The sequence below is a fragment of the Oncorhynchus mykiss genome, chromosome 21, assembly GCF_013265735.2.
Source record: "Oncorhynchus mykiss isolate Arlee chromosome 21, USDA_OmykA_1.1, whole genome shotgun sequence".
Taxonomy (NCBI): domain Eukaryota; kingdom Metazoa; phylum Chordata; class Actinopteri; order Salmoniformes; family Salmonidae; genus Oncorhynchus; species Oncorhynchus mykiss.
The window spans coordinates 19,258,940-19,282,789 of record NC_048585.1 but is presented as its reverse complement, the minus strand read 5'-3'; the positions used below and the strand labels follow the sequence as shown (position 1 = coordinate 19,282,789).

The 23,850-nt window shown below is 45.7% G+C and overlaps 1 protein-coding gene and 1 long non-coding RNA gene across 6 annotated transcripts in view; one reads left to right on the top strand and one right to left on the bottom strand.

Moving 5' to 3' along the window:
• Positions 1 to 23,850, top strand: part of LOC110501018 (protein kinase C and casein kinase substrate in neurons protein 2) — a 37,935-nt gene that overhangs the window by 11,305 nt on the left and 2,780 nt on the right. For 2 of the 5 annotated variants that reach the window (XM_036957177.1, XM_036957176.1), the window contains exons 2-11: positions 3,910 to 4,000; positions 4,183 to 4,339; positions 4,561 to 4,796; positions 11,216 to 11,371; positions 11,658 to 11,833; positions 12,506 to 12,626; positions 16,555 to 16,599; positions 19,141 to 19,265; positions 22,045 to 22,206; positions 23,636 to 23,826. In XM_036957177.1, the coding sequence (XP_036813072.1) occupies positions 3,944 to 4,000; positions 4,183 to 4,339; positions 4,561 to 4,796; positions 11,216 to 11,371; positions 11,658 to 11,833; positions 12,506 to 12,626; positions 16,555 to 16,599; positions 19,141 to 19,265; positions 22,045 to 22,206; positions 23,636 to 23,826 (1,426 nt within the window). In that variant the 5' untranslated portion in view covers positions 3,910 to 3,943. The remainder of the gene's footprint in view (positions 1 to 3,909; positions 4,001 to 4,182; positions 4,340 to 4,560; positions 4,797 to 11,215; positions 11,372 to 11,657; positions 11,834 to 12,505; positions 12,627 to 16,554; positions 16,600 to 19,140; positions 19,266 to 22,044; positions 22,207 to 23,635; positions 23,827 to 23,850) is intronic. The other 3 variants (XM_036957178.1, XM_036957179.1, XM_036957180.1) reach the window with 3 other exon arrangements.
• LOC118942896 lies at positions 3,755 to 22,045 on the bottom strand. The gene is made up of 2 exons (XR_005038545.1): positions 19,980 to 22,045; positions 3,755 to 3,993 (listed from the first exon to the last, which is right to left on the bottom strand). It is a non-coding gene; the product is annotated as an uncharacterized LOC118942896 (long non-coding RNA).

Below are 23,850 nucleotides of genomic sequence, written 5' to 3'. Positions count from 1 at the left end.
GTATTTGTTTAAACACAATTATCTCCATTAGTTTACTAAGAACAGGCTGTTAACTGATTGGGTGGTTGTTAGAGCCAGCAAAGGGTGCTTTACTATTTTAGGCGGTGGAATTACTTTAGCGTCCTTCCATGGCAGTGGACACACACCTTTTAGGGTTTGGTTAAACATATAGCAACCAAGTGCAGACTTTGGAGAGAATGGGGAAAGACTGAATTAGCCCTCTTGTGTCTAAACCTTAACCACTAGGCTACCTTGCACCCTATACAGAGTTCTCTTCCGTTAGGAAGTATGTTGTTGTAGCCACTAGCCAGCTCTTAGTTTCTGTTAGGTTAGTTTGCGGTATAGTAGCAGTATAGAAATGTAGGCTGTTTACTCAATGAAAGGCTTTGCTCCATTTGTATGTTCCGTGAAAGGTGTTGAATCGATACAATAATATGCTTTATAGAAGCCACTGAACAGGCACTGATCAGACATTGTGTGAATGGATCCACCAGGTCCACAAACGGTCCTCTGTTGATTTTTTTATAAAGTTACAAACGGGATTAGCTCAGCTGTAGAATGTTGTGGTCCATTCCATGCCCTGCTGTGTTCCATGGTTGTCATGGCAGTGATTTGGTGAGTGATGGACAGCAGCATCTGAGAGAGGGCAGGAGGGAGAGAGAGCACAGGAAGATCTATGATTCCTCTGGTGGCCCTTTTTCTGATGTGTGTTCAATTCAAACAACTTTTATTTCCTGGGAGGGAGTTTCATATGTGGTAATGAATGGCACGTACAAGACGCATAACAACATAACACAAACATGTAGGGTACAGTATAAAGGATTAGCAGCATTCTGCAATCCCTGTGTGTGTGCACACATCAACTTCAGATTTAAGGAGTTTGATGGATTTGAATGGGAGAGATCAAAATGAGTTGCCTGCTTAGTCCATAATTACTGTCATCCGAGTACTTAATGAACGTCATCTCTGGGTCAGCTCCTACAGTCCTCTGTGTACAGGGTGAATAAAACAGGCCAGATGACACAGCTTTGCGGTGATCCTGTACAGATGGTTCTGGAAGAGCTGCAGTGACCATTGAATCTGACCCTGCCGTTCTCTATTTGTCAGGAAGGAGAGGACCCAGAAAATCAAATGTGGAATGACATTCATGTTCTGGAACTTTTGAATCATTAAGTGAGGCTGGACTGTATCAGAGGCACTAGAGAAATGCACAAATACCATTCTGATGTATGTCTTGGGCTTCTCCAAGTGGTTCTGGGCACGGTGCAGTAGGGACAGAACTGCATCATCAACACCCCTGTACCGCTTGTAAGCAAACTGGAGAGGGTCTGTATAACAGCATACCTCCTTTTGTAGAATCAGCCTTTCAAAGCTCTTCATCACTAGATGTTGAAGCTACAGGGCTGTAGTCATTGTTGCAGGAGAGGTTGCTCTTTTTAGTTACTGGGCATATGGTGGACGATTTCCATATTGCTGGGATGGAGTGTTCTGCCAGAGAGCGAGGAAAAGCTCACAGAAAACACTTGACAGTTGATATGGTAACCCTTTAGTAGGAGACCACTAATGTTGTCTAGCCCAGGGGCTTATGGTAACCCTTTAGTAGGAGACCACTAATCTTGTCTAGCCCAGGGGCTTATGGTAACCCTTTAGTAGGAGACCACTAATCTTGTCTGGCCCAGGGGCTATGGTAACCCTTTAGTAGGAGACCACTAATGTTGTCTGGCCCAGGGGCTTATGGTAACCCTTTAGTAGGAGACCACTAATGTTGTCTGGCCCGGGGGCTTATGGTAACCCTTTAGTAGGAGACCACTAATCTTGTCTGGCCCAGGGGCTTATGGTAACCCTTTAGTAGGAGACCACTAATGTTGTCTGGCCCGGGGGCTTATGGTAACCCTTTAGTAGGAGACCACTAATGTTGTCTAGCCCAGGGGCTTATGGTAACCCTTTAGTAGGAGACCACTAATGTTGTCTGGCCCGGGGGCTTATGGTAACCCTTTAGTAGGAGACCACTAATGTTGTCTGGCCCAGGGGCTTATGGTAACCCTTTAGTAGGAGACCACTAATGTTGTCTAGCCCAGGGGCTATGGTAACCCTTTAGTAGGAGACCACTAATGTTGTCTGGCCCGGGGGCTTATGGTAACCCTTTAGTAGGAGACCACTAATGTTATCTGGCCCAGGGGCTTATGGTAACCCTTTAGTAGGAGACCACTAATCTTGTCTGGCCCAGGGGCTATGGTAACCCTTTAGTAGGAGACCACTAATGTTGTCTGGCCCAGGGACTTATGGTAACCCTTTAGTAGGAGACCACTAATGTTGTCTGGCCCAGGGACTTATGGTAACCCTTTAGTAGGAGACCACTAATGTTGTCTGGCCCGGGGGCTTCTGGTAACCCTTTAGTAGGAGACCACTAATGTTGTCTGGCCCAGGGGCTTATGGTAACCCTTTAGTAGGAGACCACTAATGTTGTCTGGCCCAGGGACTTATGGTAACCCTTTAGTAGGAGACCACTAATGTTGTCTGGCCCGGGGGCTTATGGTAACCCTTTAGTAGGAGACCACTAATGTTGTCTGGCCCGGGGGCTTATGGTAACCCTTTAGTAGGAGACCACTAATGTTGTCTGACAGCACTTGAATATAAGCAGCACTGAAATCAGTGCAGTCTGTTGTGTGTGTGTGTGTGTGTGCTAGAAAAGCACAACAGAGAGCATGTGTTGGTCAAGTGTTGTGAAAGCCACTTTTGTCTGTGGCCCTCCCTCCAGCCACAACAACCCTCTCTCTGTCCTCCAGCCCTAGCTGTGGTTTGGAGGACATGGGCCACTGACGGCCAGGAAACACACAATCATGAAGAGATGGCGAGAGGAGGAAGGGCCTACTTGGAAGCTGAAGATGGACCAGAGGATGGAGAGAGCAGCGATTGAGAGAGAGAAATCAGACAGAGGGGGGTAGAGCAAGAGAGGAGGATGAAGAGGAACAGAGGTCTTTCTGTCAGTGGAGTTCCGCTCCCTTGTCACTCAGCAAACGGAAGTTCCCCACAGTGTGCTAAAACGACAGATAAGTCACACACACACTAGGCCCTCTGTGCCACTGCACAGAGCTGTGTGTTGTTGTTTTTCAGGCTGTAAGGTTTTTGAAATGGGTGAACACACTCACCTGCTGTTTAGATTCACACCAGATTACAGATTGCACACACTCCTATCTGTCTCGCTCCGTTGCCCCTCTTGTTAATTCTTTCTCTCTCGGATCACATATTTGGCCGTGGCCCCAGCTCAGCGTTTCTCAGGAGTGTCACAGTGACGGCGTGATAATTACGTTGCCTGGGTGTTGTTTGGAGCCTTTTATGGTAACGGGCTTTTACTAGTTGTCTGACAGCAACAGAATGATGCTCTGCTCCCAGCTGCCACTTTGTGTCATATGATTGTAGTGAAACTAAAGTGTGTGTGTGTGTGTGTGACGGACTGATTTTAAGTCAGCCTGTGAAATCTCTTTCTGTCTTGGGGTTCCTCTCTCACTGTCATACCCTTCATTTACAGGCTTCGTTTTCCTACTCATGGAGAGAAATGAGTAGGCTAGTTGTCTGTCTCTTGTGTGTGTTCGTTCATATGCTACGTAGGCTAGTAGCCCCACTAGGCCATGCTGAAGCCAGGGTGTCAGAGTATTAAGTCTGCCCCACACAGGGCTCTCTACACGTGGTAGAACACCAGACGCTGTCAGCACATCCCAGTGCCCTTGGAAAGAATGGACAGACAGACAGGACCTAAGGAAAGACCCAGCTAGGGTAGAAAGTAAAACTTTTATTCAATGCAATAAAAATAGCACTTTTGAAGACCTCAGTGCTGTCCTGTCCCCTGCAGCCAGTCTGTAGAACAGCCAGTCTGCTGTGTGTTATGGTGTTGTTGACTGTGTGTTTCAGCCCCTGAGGATTGTGGGTACCGAGGGCAGCAGCCATGTCCGGCTCCTACGATGACTCCATGGTTGACGTCTCCAGTGACAGCTTCTGGGAGGTGAGACAGTAGACAACATACAGTATAACACATACAATTACCAAACATATATCATTATACGATATGCACGTAGCTGCACACTCAACTCCCCACCCTGCCACACACACCCTCTCACCTGCCCCCCCCCCCATAACTCCAAGTATCTCTCCCTCCCTCTCTGTCCCTTCCTCTCTCTCTCCCAGGTGGGGAACTACAAGCGGACAGTGAGGCGGGTGGACGATGGCAGTCGCCTGTGTAACGACCTGATGAACTGTCTTCATGAGCGGGCGCGCATCGAGAAGTCCTACGCACAGCAGCTCACAGAGTGGTCCAAACGCTGGAGACAGCTTATAGAGAAAGGTAGGAACACACACACACACACACACACACACACACACACACACACACACACACACACACACACACACACACACACACACTTCAGTGGTCCAAGCACTGAAGACAGGTGTGTGTGTTCCACTCCTTCACCCCTCTGTTCCCGTCACCCCTCTGGACTCTCAGTTCCGCACTCTCCATCACCGTAAGCATGTGTGTTATTATCTAATCATGTGCACCCCCAGGCCCTCAGTACGGGACCCTGGAGCGGGCGTGGGGTGCCCTGTGCACGGAGGCGGAGAAGGTGAGCGAGCTCCACATGGAGGTGAAGGCGGTGCTGATGGGGGAGGACTTTGAGAAGCTTAAGGTGTGGCAGAGGGACTACTACCACAAACAGATGATCGGAGGCTTCAAGGAGACCAAGGAGGCTGACGACGGCTTCCGCAAGGCCCAGAAACCCTGGGCCAAGAAACTGAAAGAGGTTGGGGAGTCGTATACACACACACGCAGACAATACACACACACACACGCAGACAATACACACACACACACGCAGACAATACACACACACACACGCAGACAATACACACACACACACACACGCAGACAATACACACACACACACACACGCAGACAATACACACACACACACGCAGACAATACACACACACACGCAGACAATACACACACACACGCAGACAATACACACACACACGCAGACAATACACACACACACACGCAGACAATACACACACACATGCAGACAATACACACAATATATACATGCAGACAATACACGCAATACACACATGCAGACAATACACACACATGCAGACAATACACACACATGCAGACAATACACACACAGACAATACACACACGCAGCCAATGCACACATGCAGACAATACACACACACACACACGTGCAGACAATACACACACACACACACGTGCAGGCAGGCAATACACAAGCAGACAATACACACACACATGCAGACAACCTGCCTGCGGTATAATATATATTATACGCGTGAGCGAGCAATACACGCACGCAATACGCGTGAGCGAGCGGGCAATACACACACACACGTACGCACGGGATATATATATATATATATATATATATATATATATATATATATATATATATATATATATATATATATATATATATATATATATATATATATATATATATATGCAGTGCATTGCCTGCTCGCGTGTGTGTGTGTGCATTGCCCGCTCGCGTGTATATATCGCCTGCTCGCATGTATGTATGTATATGTATATATATATATATATATATATATATATATATATATATATATATATATATATATATATATATATATATATATATATATATATACATACATACATATATATATACATATACATATACATACACGCGCGAGCAGGCGATATATACACGCGAGCGGGCAATGCACACACACACGCGTGAGCAGGCAATGCACACACACACACACACGCGAGCAGGCAATACACACACACATTATTATATATTATATGCGCGAGCGAGCAATACACACACGCAATACGAGTGAGCGAGCGGGCAATACACACACACACACGTACGCACGGGCTATATATATATATACACACACGTGAGCAGGCAATATATACACACATTATTATATTATACATTATTGTATGTATGTATGTATGTATGCATGTATGCACGTGCGAGAGCAGGCAATATATACACGCGAGCGGGCAATATATACACGCGAGCGGGCAATATATACACGCGAGCGGGCAATACACACACACACACACACACGAGCAGGCAATACACGCACACGCGCGCGGGCGAGCAGGCAATACATACATACACACACACACGAGCAGGCAATACACACACGCGGGCGGGCGAGCGAGCAGGCAATACGCGCGCGGGCGGGCGAGCGAGCAGGCAATACGCGCGTTCGGGCGTGAGAGCAGGCAATACGCGCGCGGGCGCGAGAGCAGGCAATACGCGCGCACACACGAGAGCAGGCAATACACACACACACACGCGCACGAGAGCAGGCAATACACACTCACGCACTTGAGGATTGACCACAAATTCCAAATGGGATTAAGGTCTGGGGAGTTTCCTGGCCATGGACTCAAAAAATCGATGTTTTGTTCCCCAAGCCACTTAGTTATCACTTTTGCCTTATGACAAGGTGCTCCATCATGCTGGAAAAAGCATTGTTCATCACCAAACTGTTCCTGGATGGTTGGGACAAGTTGCTCTCGGAGGATGTGTTGGTACCATTCTTTATTCATGGCTGTGTTCTTAGGCAAAATTGTGAGTGAGCCCACTCCCTTGGCTGAAAAGTAACCCTACACATGAATGGTCTAAGGATGCTTTACTGTTGGCATGACACAGGACTGATGGTAGTGCTCATCTTGTCTTCTCCGGACAAGCTTTTTTCCGGATGCCCCAAACAATCGGAAAGGGTATTCATCAGGGAAAATGACTTTACCCCAGTCCTCAGCAGTCCAATCCCTGTACCTTTTGCAGAATATCAGTCTGTCCCTGATGTTTTTCCTGGAGAGAAGTGGCTTCTTTGCTGCCCTTCTTGACACCAGGCCATCCTCCAAAATTATTTTTCTCACTGTGCGTGCAGATGCACTCACACCTGCCTACTGCCATTCCTGAGCAAGCTCTGTACTGGTGGTGCCCTGATCCCGCAGCTGAATCAACTTTAGGAGACGATCCTGGCGCTTGCTGGACTTTCTTGGGCGCCCTGAAGCCTTCTTCACAATTAATCCGTTATTTTACCAGGTAAGTTGACTGAGAACACGTCGTTTGCAGCAACGACCTGGGGAATAGTTACAGGGGAGAGGAGGGGGATGAATGAGCCAATTGTCAACTGGGGATTAATAGGTGACCTTAATGGTTTCAGGGCCAGATTGGGAATTTAGCCAGGACACCGCGGTTAGCACCCCTACTCTTACGATAAGTGCCATGGGATCTTTAATGACCTCAGAGTCAGGACACCCGTTTAACGTCCCATTCGAAAGACGGCACCCTACACAGGGCGGTTTCTGCCCTGGGGCATTGGGATATTTTTTTTTAGACCAGAGGAAAAAGTGCCTCCTACTGGCCCTCCAACACCACTTCCAGCAGCATCTGGTCTCCCATCCAGGAACTGACCAGGATCAACCCTGCTTAGCTTCAGAAGCAAGCAGGGTGGTATGCTGCTGGCAATTGAACCGCTCTCCTTGAAGTTTTTGATGATCCGATAAATGGTTGATTTAGGTGCAATCTTACTGGCAGCAATATCCTTGCCTGTGAAGCCCTTTTTGTACAAAGCAATGATGACGGCACGTGTTTCCTTGCAGGAAACCATGGTTGACAGAGGAAGAACAATGATTCCAAGCACCACCCTCCGTTTGAAGCTGTTATTCAAACTCAATCAGCATGACAGAGTGATCTCCAGCCTTGTCCTCGTCAACACTCACACCTGTGTTAACGAGAGAATCACTGACATGATGTCAGCTGGTCCTTTTGTGGCAGGGCTGAAATGCAGTGGAAATGTTATTTGGGGATTCAGTTCATTTGCATGGCATAGAGGGACTTTGCAATTAATTGCAATTCATCTGATCACTCTTCATAACATTCTGGAGTATATGCAAATTGCCATCATTTAAACTGAGGCAGCAAACTTTGGGAAAATGAATATTTGTGTCATTCTCAAAACTTTTGGCCACGACTGTATATACACACACACACACACACACACCAGCTTTACCCTGCATTTATCAGTCCGTTGATTTCTGCAATAACCACCACAATTATTCCCATCACCCCTCAGTTCACTTGGACACATATCACTGACTCACTGCTTTCACTGTTTGCAGCTCCTTCTCTCCTGTACTAGCTGCTATGCTGTACAACAAACAGGCCATTAGTGCTATTTATACAATGGTGGGTGTAATCCTGAATGCTGATTCGTTTAAACCACATTCCAGCCGGTGTCTTTCTAAGCAATAAGGCAGAGGTGTGGTTTATGACCAATATACCACGGCTAAGGGCTGTTCTTAGACACAACGCAACGCAGAGTACCTGGACACAGCCCTTAGCCGTGGTATATTGGCCATATACCACAAACCCCCGAGGAGCCTTATTGCTATTATAAACTGGTTACTAATGTAATTAGAGCAGTAAAAATACATGTTTTGTCATACACATGGTATACAGTCTGATATACCATGGCTTTCAGCCAATCAGCATTCAGGGCTCGAACCACCCAGTTTATAATCCACAAGTTACCACCGGCTAAATCTATGATGTTAGAATGCCTGTTTACTATTTTCCATCTGACTGCGCAATCCACTGTCTCATCAGCCCAGCCAGGCAGTTTATCAACTAGATCTCCACTTTAAAAAGCATCTAGACATTATCTCACATTTTCTTTGAGACTAACATTTTATTTGCTATATAAACTGGCTATTTCATTAGTGTTGGCCATTCATAGGAAGCAGTGGCGTGTAACTTTACACTGGCCACACAGGCAGCTGCTACGAAAGGGAAGGCCATTGTGTGTCGAACCGGCTCTGTTTCTCTGTGGCGCCTTGATTGGTTATGGTGTGGGAAATACACTGGGCTGCTCTGCTGTGCTTTTGGCTAGTAGTAGTGCAGATGAACACATACTCCTACTTGCACAAACCAACACACACACACACACACACACACTCAAATGATGTCTGATGTCACTCCTCTGACCTGGGAGTTCTGGAACAGTCTGTAGTTTGTAGTGTACCAGTTTCACAATCTGAGTCTTCCTGGCTGGTGTGTGTGTGTGTGTGTGTGTGTGTGAGATATGTCACAATAAGCCTCTTCCTGTTGTTGTCATTGGGCGGTGACGGATTAGTACAGTTATGTGTGAGTTGGGTCAAGGAGGTAATTAATGTACTTGAGGGCCAGACAGTGAGCCAGTAGAGAGAGAGGAGATGGAAATGGGCTAACTGTCTTGTCTTAAAAGAAGCGGGTGGAATGGCCTTGTCTACCGCGTGTGCGTGCACACACACGTTTCAATCTCGTCATACACACACACACACACACACACACACACACACACAATAACACTGATAGAACACATTCCATATTTAAAATCTCCCACTCCAACTTGCTCTATCTTCCACACACACACACACACACACACACACAGACACAGACAGCTTCCGTTCTATGATATAATCAGAGCCAATGGCAGACAGGCTGTTCCCTCTGTTCTTTGGCTATGTGGCCTTTATCAGAGATCCCATGATAAATGGGAGAAGAACATTGCTGCCACTCTGGCCCTGTCCCAAACAACAGGAACTAATGGCCTTGTCCACTTCTCTCATTCCCCACTTCTCTCATTCCCTCTTTCCATTTGATGTAGATTGAATCAAAACCCAGCTGTTAGGTGGACAGGTTTTGCCAATCGCCAGAGTTTTTCCTATGTCTATTTTAGTTTCCACCTATTTGTTTACCAGAGTCTGAATTGGGTGCTTATCATATGATCATATGATATTATCATATGATTTTGTTACCTTGACTTAGGTAACAGGTATTCTCTTGCCTTTTAACGACCCCCGCGTTAACTTGACTTAATCAAGGTATTCTCTTGCCTTTTAAAGACCCCTGCGTTAACTTGACTTAATCAAGGTATTCTCTTGCCTTTTAAAGACCCCCGCGTTACCTTGACTTAATCAAGGTATTCTCTTGCCTTTTAAAGACCCCCGCGTTACCTTGACTTAATCAAGGTATTCTCTTGCCTTTTAAAGACCCCCGCGTTACCTTGACTTAATCAAGGTATTCTCTTGCCTTTTAAAGACCCCCGCGTTACCTTGACTTAATCAAGGTATTCTCTTGCCTTTTAAAGACCCCCACGTTACCTTGACTTAATCAAGGTATTCTCTTGCCTTTTAAAGACCCCCGCCACCATTCCTCTCACCTTTTATTCTTTTGAAAAAGCATTGTTCCTTAGCAGTGTCAGCCCAGCCAATAAGCCACAAAAGCAGATGCTTTTTTAAACATTTTATCCCCGCCCCATGGCAAAATGTGTAGATTGGCAACGAATCCCTTTGAAAACTGTCTCGATATGAGTCAAACAGTTATTCTAGAATTCAAAAAGTGTAAATACTACAAAGTGTACATATGATAATAGTTTCATCTAAAACCAAGTTTAGAAGATCTGTATGTCACAATGGGTAAATGAAGGTTGGGTTTTGATTTGACCATGTCCGTTTGGACACTAACATGGGGTGAACAGCTGCGGTGACAGCATACAGTGAGACACACCTGCCCAGCGGCTCCGATTTTGTTTACATGAGACAACACGTCGCATATCTCTTTTACTTGACAAATACTTAACCAAACACCTTAGATGTAAAATTGCTCAACTAAGACATCCTCTGCAAAAACGTCAAAATTATTTACAGATTTCTTAAGTTGTCTTAGATTGATTCTGGGGGTTTTATGGAAGTGAAATAGGCTTCCTTGTCTACAGTGTCTCATGGGGGACAAACATTAACCAATTGCAGAATGGGTCAGGAAACATGCCTCCAAGACTGAAATCTTGTTTTACTAATGAGCAACAGAAAAACACGAGCCAATCGGCGTGTTCAGTGGCTCTTTTAAAACTGCACATTTCTCTCCGCAGCCAAGAGGTGGCCCACTAAATGTTTTGCCTGCGAGGTGGGGGGGCTCCCAGGCAAATCTTGCTTATGGCCCCCAAAAGGCTAGAGCTGGTCTTGTTCCTAAGCTTGTGTCTACCACTGAAAGGGTGGAATCATATTGAATAGTCACTTAGCTCCTGCGCCATGCTAACTTGGTTATCCATTGGCTACATAAGCATGATGTTAACCGCTGTACCTTACCTTCTCTGTGCCACATGGCAGATGGAGACGATGAAGAAGGCGTACCACGGGGCCTGTAAGGAAGAGAAGCTGGCCACAAGCCGGGAGAACAACAGCAAGCTGGAGAACAACAGCAACCCTGAGGCCCAGAAGAAAATGCAGGACAAGGTGGAGAAGTGCCAGCAGGAGATGGAGAAGGTAGGGATGGGGGTGGGAGGGGGGGGGGGAGGGGGGGTTACACTGGTGTTAAATCATCTCTGTGTGGACACGTGTTTTATGTCTATGTTGTGTGTCATGGCTGGAATGTGACTCTGTGACCATTTGAGGATCCTGACAATATGGAGGAAATGTTTCAGCTCTGTGTGTCCGTGTGTGTGTGCTTCCCTGTGTGTATGTCTCCTTACGTGTGTGTGTGCTTCCCTGTGTGTATGTCTACTTACTTTACGTGTGTGTGTGCTTCCCTGTATGATCCTCTGGGTCCCAGACTAAGGAGCGCTATGAGAAGTCTCTGGAGGAGCTGGACAAGGTGACTCCCCAGTACATGGAGAACATGGAGCAGGTGTTTGAACAATGGCAGCAGTTTGAGGACAAACGCATCACCTTCTTCAAAGAACTTCTGCTGGAAGTCAAGCATCACCTCGACCTCTCCACTAATCACAAGTAAGACACCTCCGCCTCTCCACCAATCACAAGTAGGCTGTGACACCTCCATCACTCAAAAGTAGGCTGTGACACCTTCAATCACAAGTAGGCTGTGACACCTCCATCAATCACAAGTAGGCTGTGACACCTCCATCAATCACAAGTAGGCTGTGACCCCTCCATCAATCACAAGTAGGCTGTGACCCCTCCATCAATCACAAGTAGGCTGTGACACCATCAATCACAAGTAGGCTGTGACACCTCCATCAATCACAAGTAGGCTGTGACACCTCCATCAATCACAAGTAGGCTGTGACCCCTCCATCAATCACAAGTAGGCTGTGACCCCTCCATCAATCACAAGTAGGCTGTGACCCCTCCACAAATAACGAAGAAGACCCCTTCACCTCTCCATATCAATTCCAAATGGACCCCTAGCCTCTGCATCCTAACCTTCATAGCTTTATTTGCCTTCTGATTGGCTGCTATTCAAGCCTCTTATATCTACAGAAGTGGTTAGGGTGTAGGTGATAAGGGTCCATTTGGATTTGAGGCTCTACAACCCAGATCTACCTAGAGGGGGGGATTTGGGATTGGACATGGTTCACCATCCATCATTAGGGAAATGCTGATGTACCCTCTCGCTCCCTTTCTCTCGCTCTCCTGTCTTCCTCTTCTCTCCCTCTCTAGATTCCAGACAGTCTACCACACGTTGGAGGACACTATCTCTGCTGCTGACGCTGTGGAGGACCTCAAGTGGTTCCGCTCCAACCACGGTCCTGGCATGCCCATGAACTGGCCCCAGTTTGAGGTACGGGATGAGTGAGAAGGATAGGAGAGGAATGGGAGAGAGAGGGGGGGGTTTAGCTCCAATGAACTGGCCCCCGGTTTGAGGTACGGGGAGAGGGGAGATGATGGGAGAGGAATGGGAGAGCGAGAGAGGGGTTTAGCTCCAATGAACTGGCCCCGGTTTGAGGTACGGGGAGAGGGGAGATGATGGGAGAGGAATGGGAGAGCGAGAGAGGGGTTTAGCTCCAATGAACTGGCCCCGGTTTGAGGTACGGGGAGAGGGGAGATGATGGGAGAGGAATGGGAGAGAGAGAGTGGGGTTTAGCTCCAATGAGCTGGCCCCAGTTTGAGGTACGGGGAGAGGGGAGATGAGGGAGAAGAATGGGAGAGAGAGAGAGGGGTTTAGCTCCAATGAACTGGCCCCAGTTTGAGGTACGGGGAGAGGGGAGATGAGGGAGAAGAATGGGAGAGAGAGAGAGGGGTTTAGCTCCAATGAACTGGCCCCAGTTTGAGGTACGGGGAGAGGGGAGATGATGGGAGAGGAATGGGAGAGAGAGAGAGAGGGGTTTAGCTCCAATGAACTGGCCCCAGTTTGAGGTACACGTATTGGGAGAGTATTGAGGAAATGGGAGAGAGAGAGTGGCTCAGTGTCAGTGAACGGTTCTGAGTTTGAGGTACATGGTGAGGCAGAGAAATTATTACATTGGTATTAATAACTCAACAAGATTTATGGCTCTGTGGAAAAATTCCATTGGAACAACTATTCCCACTCCGCCGTTTCTCCCTCTAGGTCGGGGGTGTCTAAGTCATTTTGCCTCGGGGGCTGCATTCTGTCTTCGAGGTCCTAAGGGTCGTGCTGAATATGCTATTTCCATGTCGTCAGAATTTTCAAAAAATAGTCCCTAATTAGATCTGTTGCGGTGACCGTATTTACGCCACAACAGCAGTCACATTTCATGAAGGCAGTCAAATTCCATGTGATCGTTTAATCACCGTAATAAGGATCTCCAAGCTCTGATGCTGCTGATGGTTATTAGTAGCCTACCAAACTTGCTAGCTGCCTGGTAATCAGCACTCTATTGTCCCTCTAATCACTCTGACATCAATGCAAATGTAATAACAAATCGAATCAAACACTTAATGAGAGCTCATGTTGCGCAACATTTCAATAGGCGATGCATTGTGAGAAAACAGTGATGACCTCTACTAAAAAGAGGAGACTTACCTTTCTATAGGCTAGGCCTACTATATTTATTTTTTTAACTTTCCTAATATTAAGCACATTGGTTATATTTACAACAGGAGTATAGCTTACCTGGCTGGCAGGAAAATAAACCACGGGGAAAGTGTCCTCCATGCACTATTTAAGTGCATAGATGACATGTATTTGTTTCCGCTGCCCCTGTTTCGATACAGGTGAATGATAATGGCCCATTCTAAATCAAAACAAATTTCACACACACATTATTTAGTATATGTGAAGACTAGATTAAATCAAGAATAGTCTGATGGGTGACAATATTAGCTCGTGAATTATATATTATCACTTGTGAATGATGCCCAGCATAAGAAACAATGTGACTTTTTCGAATCATAGTCACACACCTCATGTAGCCTAACCCATAGGCCGATATGTTTTAATAAGGTTTGTATCACAACTAAAGTGGCCAAATAACTTCTTTAAAATTTAGCACATTAATCAGCTTTACAAAGAGTGTAGAGCCTAAATGGCATACATAAGCAGCGAGTGAGTTTCAAGTTTTGTAAAGATAATTTTCACCATAAAAATGCACCTTTATAATAAAGCATTACATGCATAATTGCATTTGCTGTCACTTTTGATAATGGTGTTTTCCCGCTAATGGAACATTTGCGTTTATTGCTTACTACCATGTGCACATTTTTTGCGCTTATAATGTGAAAAAATAGCTAATAGTTTATCAATATTTTAAGCTAAACGTTCTGATCTGTTGTGTCAATCACATTGTGTAATAAAATAAGTTATTTTTAATGCTAGTGATTGTATTAATTTGGGATCTATCGCATCTGTCCCAGACTATGTTTGGAATATTTATTTCTCACACAGAATAGAATAGGTCAACTTTTGTACTATGGGGGATAGTAGATTGACATAGTCTAGTGCTCTTGCTGTTCGTTAGGCCTACTCATCTTGTTGGCTGACGAAAAGTAAATGTGGACAATTCCAATATCTTCAATATGCACTTCGGAATTGGATAAGGATGCACACTGTTGCGTCCCCCATGTGCCTTTCTTCACTTGTAGCCTCTGAGAAAGAACCGATGACGTGATGGAGCACTAAGCACTCCGGGAGAAGGGCAAAAGGCATGGATTTTTTGGGGGGTGCATTACGGCCAGGGGATGCCACCAGGACATTCTATGCATTATCAAGTGCTTGTCAAATTGTGAATGAGTGGCTTGATGTAGTGTGTACAGCCTGCGCAAAAAACAAAGCAGCACTCATGCCTTTCGAGCAACTTTTTTCAAATCCTCATTAGTCGCGTCATGCGACCTTACAATGTATTTAAAAATCAAAACGAATAGACCAACGTTTGTAGAACAACTAAAGTTACATGAATAATAACTCTAAATGAAGCATATAGGAATACCTGTTTCTTTGTTAACAGCTCAACACAGAATAGCCACACGTGTGCACTCCCTCATCGCTTGGAGAAAATATGCTTCCTATGTTATTCAGCTTTGTTCAATTGTATTCTTCACACTATTAAATAATGCCATGGAATTCTAAGCAAATCTTGTCTGCTAAATGAACTAGTGTAGCCATCAGCCATTTGGCATAGCCAGATCAGGACCTACCATACGGATAACTCAGAGTATGCTATTCTGTTAAACATGTTCTTCATATCATGCTTCTTTAAGGATTTGCTGTCTAAAATAAATACTGGTTTAATTGTGATGGTGTAGGGCTATATTACATGGGTTTATTAGACTTTTTTAAATGTAGATGTTCCGAAGGTCTGCATCAGTGGCTTGTAGGCTGTGTGTGGAAGCCAGGAGATGTTAAACATGTTTATGTTAATTAACAGTCAATTACCGTGAGACCGATAGTTATTTGCTTGACAATCACCGGCTGATGAAATGTCATGACAGCCGCATCTACCCGTTGTTATTTGATTTCTTTTTTATGCTCCCTGAATGTCTAGTGAATATTAGGGAGCTGGAAGGTCAAGAAACTATAAATATAGATCCATTATATTTTCTACACTGTTTCAATTTGGTTTTAGTCATTTTAAGGTGCATTGAGTTCGTCAAGCCATTCGTCGAGTTGTACTTAAAGCTATAGTAAGGACATACTGTGACGCGTCGTACCACACACAAGCCCATTGTGACAGTGTGCAATCTTCCCAGCGTTTTTCTGTCATTTGATAGGACACACACACACACAGAGACAGACACCAATCCTGTCTGTCAGGTTGTACCGAATACTGAGTTGTCTTCAATGCGCAGATCGTAACCAAGCTCTATCCAAGAGGAACTGATGGTGCTGTCACAACATAAGGGCATGGAGTTGGTGTCGAACCATGTTACAAAACAGAAGCTAGAAAAGCAAGATATGGAAATAAGTGCCCCCTGGTATGGATTGAGGAACACTGATTTTGCACCTGCTCTTATCCAGTTACTTTAAGTAGGTTCATTCAGTAATTAAAAACAAGCATTTGAGTGAGGTAGAATCTCTTCAGAAATCGATGTTCGTAGTGCTAGAAGAAGAGCATTTAAAAAGACCATAACACAAACTCCACATCAACATAACACTAAATGAAGAGCAACGTTTATCACAAGACACCTCTTCATGATCACAGACTAACTGATACTGTGCTTAGATGTTAAAGCATTGTTCTTTATATGGCTGTTCTTTACTTGGAAATAATGTTCCTGTCTTGTCCAACCCCCACCCCCCCTCCGTTTGACAGAATGTGGACTGGTCCCGCTCCTCTAGGTCCAGAAGGTCCATTGTAGTGAGTTCTGCTTGGGAAGGACTATTCTATCACCGTGGTTCCTGGGGGAGGGTTATTTACCTCCCTCTCCTTCCTCTGTTTGCATTTTCTCTTTGTGTGTGTGTGTGTTCGGTTGATGTGCCCATTCTGGCCCTCCTAATGCTTTACGAGGAGCACCTGAAAACACACAAGGAAGTGCACACACACACACACACACACACACACGTCTGTCTGATGAATGGCCTCGTCACCACGTCTGTCATGTATGTCCCGTGTGGGGATGTGCGTGACTACTCCTCCCCCTGCCTCATCCTATGGATGTTTGTCTTCCTGGATGTCTGTATTCCAGAAGACTCCTTCTCTCATCTTTCCCTCATTCAGAGTTCCTCTCTTTAACCTTTCACCCCGTGGTGACCTCTGACCTCGTGTCAGCCCCTGTGAACCCTGCAGGGGGTCACATGGTGCCTGCCAGGTCATGTGATGTAATTTGGCCCTCTGGGTTCACCAGTCAGGCCCTCAAACTGACCTTTGAACTTCGAGAACAACCCACTTGTTATATCTGTGGGAACAGGGAGTGACTTGGGAAAACATAGAGTTATACGGGAAATGTAATCTCTAGAGCTGTAGTAAGTCTAGGGCCCTCCTAAACACAGCCCCTATGTAACCTCTATAGAACCTGTAGTAAGTCTAGGGCCCTCCTAAACACAGCCCCTATGTAACCTCTATAGAACCTGTAGTAAGTCTAGGGCCCTCCTAAACACAGCCCCTATGTAACCTCTATAGAACCTGTAGTAAGTCTAGGGCCCTCCTAAACACAGCCCCTATGTAACCTCTATAGAACCTGTAGTAAGTCTAGGGCCCTCCTAAACACAGCCCCTATGTAACCTCTATAGAACCTGTAGTAAGTCTAGGGCCCTCCTAAACACAGCCCCTATGTAACCTCTATAGAACCTGTAGTAAGTCTAGGGCCCTCCTAAACACAGCCCCTATGTAACCTCTATAGAACCTGTAGTAAGTCTAGGGCCCTCCTAAACACAGCCCCTATGTAACCTCTATAGAACCTGTAGTAAGTCTAGGGCCCTCCTAAACACAGCCCCTATGTAACCTCTATAGAACCTGTAGTAAGTCTAGGGCCCTCCTAAACACAGCCCCTATGTAACCTCTATAGAACCTGTAGTAAGTCTAGGGCCCTCCTAAACACAGCCCCTATGTAACCTCTATAGAACCTGTAGTAAGTCTAGGGCCCTCCTAAACACAGCCCCTATGTAACCTCTATAGAACCTGTAGTAAGTCTAGGGCCCTCCTAAACACAGCCCCTATGTAACCTCTATAGAACCTGTAGTAAGTCTAGGGCCCTCCTAAACACAGCCCCTATGTAACCTCTATAGAACCTGTAGTAAGTCTAGGGCCCTCCTAAACACAGCCCCTATGTAACCTCTATAGAACCTGTAGTAAGTCTAGGGCCCTCCTAAACACAGCCCCTATGTAACCTCTATAGAACCTGTAGTAAGTCTAGGGCCCTCCTAAACACAGCCCCTATGTAACCTCTATAGAACCTGTAGTAAGTCTAGGGCCCTCCTAAACACAGCCCCTATGTAACCTCTATAGAACCTGTAGTAAGTCTAGGGCCCTCCTAAACACAGCCCCTATGTAACCTCTATAGAACCTGTAGTAAGTCTAGGGCCCTCCTAAACACAGCCCCTATGTAACCTCTATAGAACCTGTAGTAAGTCTAGGGCCCTCCTAAACACAGCCCCTATGTAACTCCATAGAGCTGTAGTAAGTCTAGGGCCCTCCTGAACACAGCCCCTATGTAACTCCATAGAGCTGTAGCAAGTCTAGGGCCCTCCTAAACACAGCCCCTATGTAACTCCATAGAGCTGTAGTAAGTCTAGGGCCCTCCTGAACACAGCCCCTATGTAACTCCATAGAGCTGTAGCAAGTCTAGGGCCCTCCTGAACGCAGCCCCTATGTAACCTCTAGAACTGTAGTAAGTCTAGGGCCCTCCTGAACACAGCCCCTGTCCTTCTGTGGCTAGAGACGCAGTATTGGACTATGTTAAAGTGTGTGTGTGTCTCTGTGGGCCTGAATTGGGACAATGTTCTCCTAACGTTGGGATGAGGTTCTGTTGGTGTTGGTTGGGATGATGTTTTGATTCAATCCTGCTCCTTAGCTTCTGGTGGAGGTTTGTGATGACTCAGTGCTATGTCTGTCTTTATGGTGATGGATGTGTTTACCTTAACTACACACACACACACACACACACACACACACTGTTTCAGTACTCCACAGCCCTGGTCTTCAGTGTTTAGTCACAGCCTGAGAAACGTTTGCCTAATGTTACCTAGTGATTGTGCTAGTTAGTGCATTGGAACTTCCAATGAGTGTGCACTATTTCAATGCTTGTCCTTTGTGTAGTATTGTTGCTAAGACAAGCAGTTTTAGTTACTAATGTTTGAACATTCATGCTGAATCCGTTTTGAGCTGAGCATGTGACTCATGTTCATCTGTGTCCAAGGGTGCGTGACTCTAATCGTGTGTGTGTGTGTGTGTGTGTGTCAGGACTGGTCCATAGATTTTAACCGTACACTGAGTCGGCGAGAGACTAAGAAGAAGCCCTCCGAGGGAGTCACCCTGACGGGCATCAGCCAAATGGAAGAGCAGCAGGCAGCCAAGAGCAGCAGCAGGTAACCACACACACACACACACACACACTGTCAGGAAGTGGGAAGACATTTATCAAGGTGCAGTAGATAAACGTGTCAGAAGGCCAGTGAAAAAATGTAGCTTCCAATACTCTCTTACCACTGCTGCACACATTCCACACACCGCTTCCACATCTAAACATCATAGTTACTGTTCCTCCACACACAAGGCTCTCTTCACACATTCCACACACCGCTTCCACATCTAAACATCATAGTTACTGTTCCTCCACACACAAGGCTCTCTTCACACATTCCACACCACTTTCACATGTAAACATCATAGTTACTGTTCCTCCACACACAAGGCTCTCTTCACACATTTCACACCACATCTAAACATCATAGTTACTGTTCCTCCACACACAAGGCTCTCTTCACACATTTCACACCACTTCCACATCTAAACATCATAGTTACTGTTCCTCCACACACAAGGCTCTCTTCACACATTTCACACCACTTCCACATCTAAACATCATAGCTACTGTTCCTCCACAACAAGGCTCTCTTCACACATTTCACACCACTTCCACATCTAAACATCATAGCTACTGTTCCTCCACAACAAGGCTCTCTTCACACATTCCACACCACTTCCACATCTAAACATCATAGCTACTGTTCCTCCACACGCAAGGCTCTCTTCACACATTCCACACCACTTCCACATCTAAACATCATAGCTACTGTTACCTCCACAACAAGGCTCTCTGACGCTGTTCGGGAACGCTGGTAAAGCATTCTGGAGAAAAGCCTTTGGAATGACGTCTTCCACCACTGAGTTGTTGCCATGGTCACGGTAAACATTCCTGTAACAAGCCCTGAGAAAACAGAAGTGCCCCACTGGCTGTAAAGGTTGCAGACTGGTTAATTTACGCCAAACATGACCCATGGTGTGTGTAGGGTGGGTACTGGGGGAGTGTGTGTGTGTAAGGTGGGTACTGGGGGAGTGTGTGTGTAAGGTGGGTACTGGGGGAGTGTGTTAGTGGGCGCTGGAGTAGTGTGAGGGTAGTTAATGAGAGGAATGTGAGGCACGCAAGGCATTTGACCTTTTGGTATCCATCAGATGTGCATATTGCCAAACATGGGTCTGCATCGCCCTACCAGCATAAGAGACACGTATTGTATACACTACGGTATATCTGTGTCTACAGGGGTGAGGGTGAGTGTGTGTCGATCAAGATTAGTTGTACTTACAGTGGAAATTCATTTTCACAGCTCACGAAAGCACAAGCAATAGACTGAACAAACAATGGCCATATAAGGAAAAGGGGGTCAGAGTGAAATTCTGGTCTGTACCGAGGTACAACTTCACTCCTTCCTTATCGTGTTCACGCATTGAGAGTTGGTCCACATTTCTGCGCTATAGCAAAATCAGAGATAAATGTACTATCCCTTGTAGTGGTTCTATCTGGCTATCCCCCTTAAAGGGATAGTACATCTATCTGGCTATCCCCCTTAAAGGGATAGTACATCTATCTGGCTATCCCCCTTAAAGGGATAGTACATCTATCAAGCTATCCCCCTTAAATTGATAGTTTACTGCTATATGGGCATTTTATAATTTGCTCACTTTAAAAGTTGTTTATGGGCAACTAATACTATTGAGTATTACGCTCTTTATATATATCTCTCTGTCTCTCTCTGTCTCTATCTATCTACAAAGAACACTTGTGCCTATCACCAAAAAGCAGGCTGATATTGGTGTGAGACCTAATATAACATCATTAAGGATGTGTGAACGTCTTCTCAGTCTTTTTTTATCTGACTTCTGTCAACCACAGTTACATTGTTGCCACCGTTCAGTGTTTGTTTTGTGTTTCAACTCCTCTGAGAGAGATTTGGTTATCTCAGAGAGCGTGGTGCCGTGACTGTCAGTAAAGGTGTCCACAGTGCAGTGACGTTGTGATTGGAAAGATGGCTACTACGTGCCATGGTCCAACTGCACTGTAAACATACGATGTACATACAACACTACAGTAGGTTCCTGGTTGAAGTTGTCTCTAAGCACAGGTCTAGGATCAGCTGACCTTCCCCAAATCCTAACCTTAACCATTGGGGGGAAATACAAAGCTGACCGTAGATCAATGTCTAGGGTGACTTCATCATAATTCGTTCTCACAACAGAATAGTGTGGAATTCCAAATCTACCCCCAGCCTCTAACCCAAGGTACTTCTCTAGATAATATATATTTTTTTTAAAGATAGGTGTCACTAATATGGTAATGCTTTGACCTAGCCAATCAGAGGGGGAAATGGAGCTATTACCATATTGCTTAAACCAATCTGACCCTCTCAGATCTAACTGGAATGTCTAGGGAAATGGGCTATTATATGGATCAAATTGGAAGTGAAGAGTGTGACCGTTTTCTCAACCCCAGAGCGTATCCGCTGGGGAAAACACTGATAAAATGCTAGTAAAAGCATCACACATGTTGTGTGAATGGAAAACTGACCATTTCTTATTTGTTAACTGAACATGTTTATTTTGTGACTGTGTCCTAGTGTCATGATGGATGTCTAAAAACCATACGTACCCAGCGTTGCCTCGTCAATGTCCTCAGACTGGTCATGTGTTTTTTCTCACACTGCTCATATGGTCTATTTAACTTGTGTACAAGTTGTGTGTCGATTATGTCTTAAACCCTCATATCCAAAGGTTTTCTGGATGTCTGGATTCAGGGTGTGTATGTGTACAAGTATGTGTTTTGGGGTGTGTGTGTCAGAAATGCCTCTCTCCGTGTCTCCGTGTCGTCAGCCTGACTGTGCCCACTAGCACAGAGCCGGTGGGTTCAAACCCCTTCGAGGATGACGACGACGAGGATCTCCAGGGGACCGTGAAGGATCAGCCCGCTGTCGTCGTCAACAACAACAACAGCAGCAGTCCGCTCAATGTCAAAAAAGTGGAGGAAGTGAAAACGTTGGTGAAAGAGAGACCCTCTCCCTCCTTTTCTTCCCTCTCTCCCTCTTCTTTTTTTTCTCCTCTCCCTCAGTCTTTGGGTGAATTTAGTATTTTAGTGTCACACACGTGTTTCTCAGGGTTGCACGTATTTGTTCCAGCCAAGCACGAGCACACAGGGCTTGTTGATTAGTTGAGTAGTGGAACCAGGTGAGCTAGTGCTGGGCTAAGGCAAAAAATGTACACCCCTGAGAAACACTTCAATAACACACTATTGAGGCACACCCTTTCTGTCCTCATCTTTATTTTTCCCTTCACTCTTTCCTGTTATTCTTCCTCTCTTTTCCATTACTTCTCTCTTTTATTCCTCTCCTCATCTATCCTTGTCCCCTTCCTCTCCTCCCTTTGCCTTCTCTCCCTCTGTCACCCCTCCGTTTTTTCTCTCTCTTTTTCTACCGCTCCCCTCCTCTCCCCTTTCTCCTTCCCTCTCCCTGGCTAGCGGCAGGCTGTGTTACGGTGCATGGGCTCTCAGTGAGCGATCACACCAAACCTACATTAGTCATCACTCCTAACAGTGCCAAGTCCAGAGCATTCTTTCTGCGTGTATGTGTGTATTTTTCCTGTCTGTGTTTACTTTACAGTCAGATCTGTTGCAAGTTGGAACTTAAAAATACAATTTCTATAGAATTTAGACTTTTAAACAAAAGCCTTTCTACAACTTAGTGAGGAAACCTATATTGGGTCCTGTTTTACATTAGGGCTGATATTGACTCAAGGGAGGACAGAGAAACTAGCACTCATAAAGTCAACGGTGTGTGTCGGTCTCTCTGGCGTAAAGCAGGAACTATGAGATGCCATTGGTGTTTGAGTGTACCAACTGCAAGAGGCTGACTGTAACCTGGCTTCAGAGAGCGTGTGTGCGTGAGGATGTGTGTGTGTGTTTCATGGGTTTTCTGACTGGGGAAGAAGGGTGTTTGTTCATCTGGGTACTGTACATCTACCTCCCTCTAGTGGTGGATGGGGTGAACTCCAACCATGCTTTTGTACTGTACTCGTGTCATTGTGTTGCCTTGCCTTACCTCAGCACTCTGTCTGTGTCCATTCCAAGTGGTGTCAAAGCAAAACTCACAAATCCATTCGCCAACAAAACCTCAAAGCATTGGTTTCCTAAAAAGGCATGTTTTCCCCCCCATTGGCTGATATGAGAGAGGAAGGGAGAAACCTATAGTCTTTCAGTCTTTGTATCCGGGTAGATTCAGAGATGCATTTGCTGGGCCTTCTACATGTTGTGCTGTACTCTACATTGGTGTCGTTGTTTTTATGCCCTATTAACTCTTTTTGTTCCCGCTTCTCTCGTCTGGCATGCTGGATTGTCCAATCGGTGTGTGAGCAGGGCAAGTAACATTTTCAAATTTCCCTTATGTTGATTGCTGCCTCTGTGTCTGTTCAGCGCCAGTAGTGTGGAGAAGTCGCAAGAGTGGTCGGATGAGGAGATTGGGGTGAACCCGTTTTCCATTGAGGATGCCAACGGCGATGGGAACCCGTTTGAGGTGGAGCCAGCGTCCTCGGGGGTGTCTGTGGCCGTGCGTGCCCTCTACGACTACGAAGGACAGGAGCAGGATGAACTCAGCTTCAAAGCAGGTGTGTGTGTGTGAATGAAGAGAC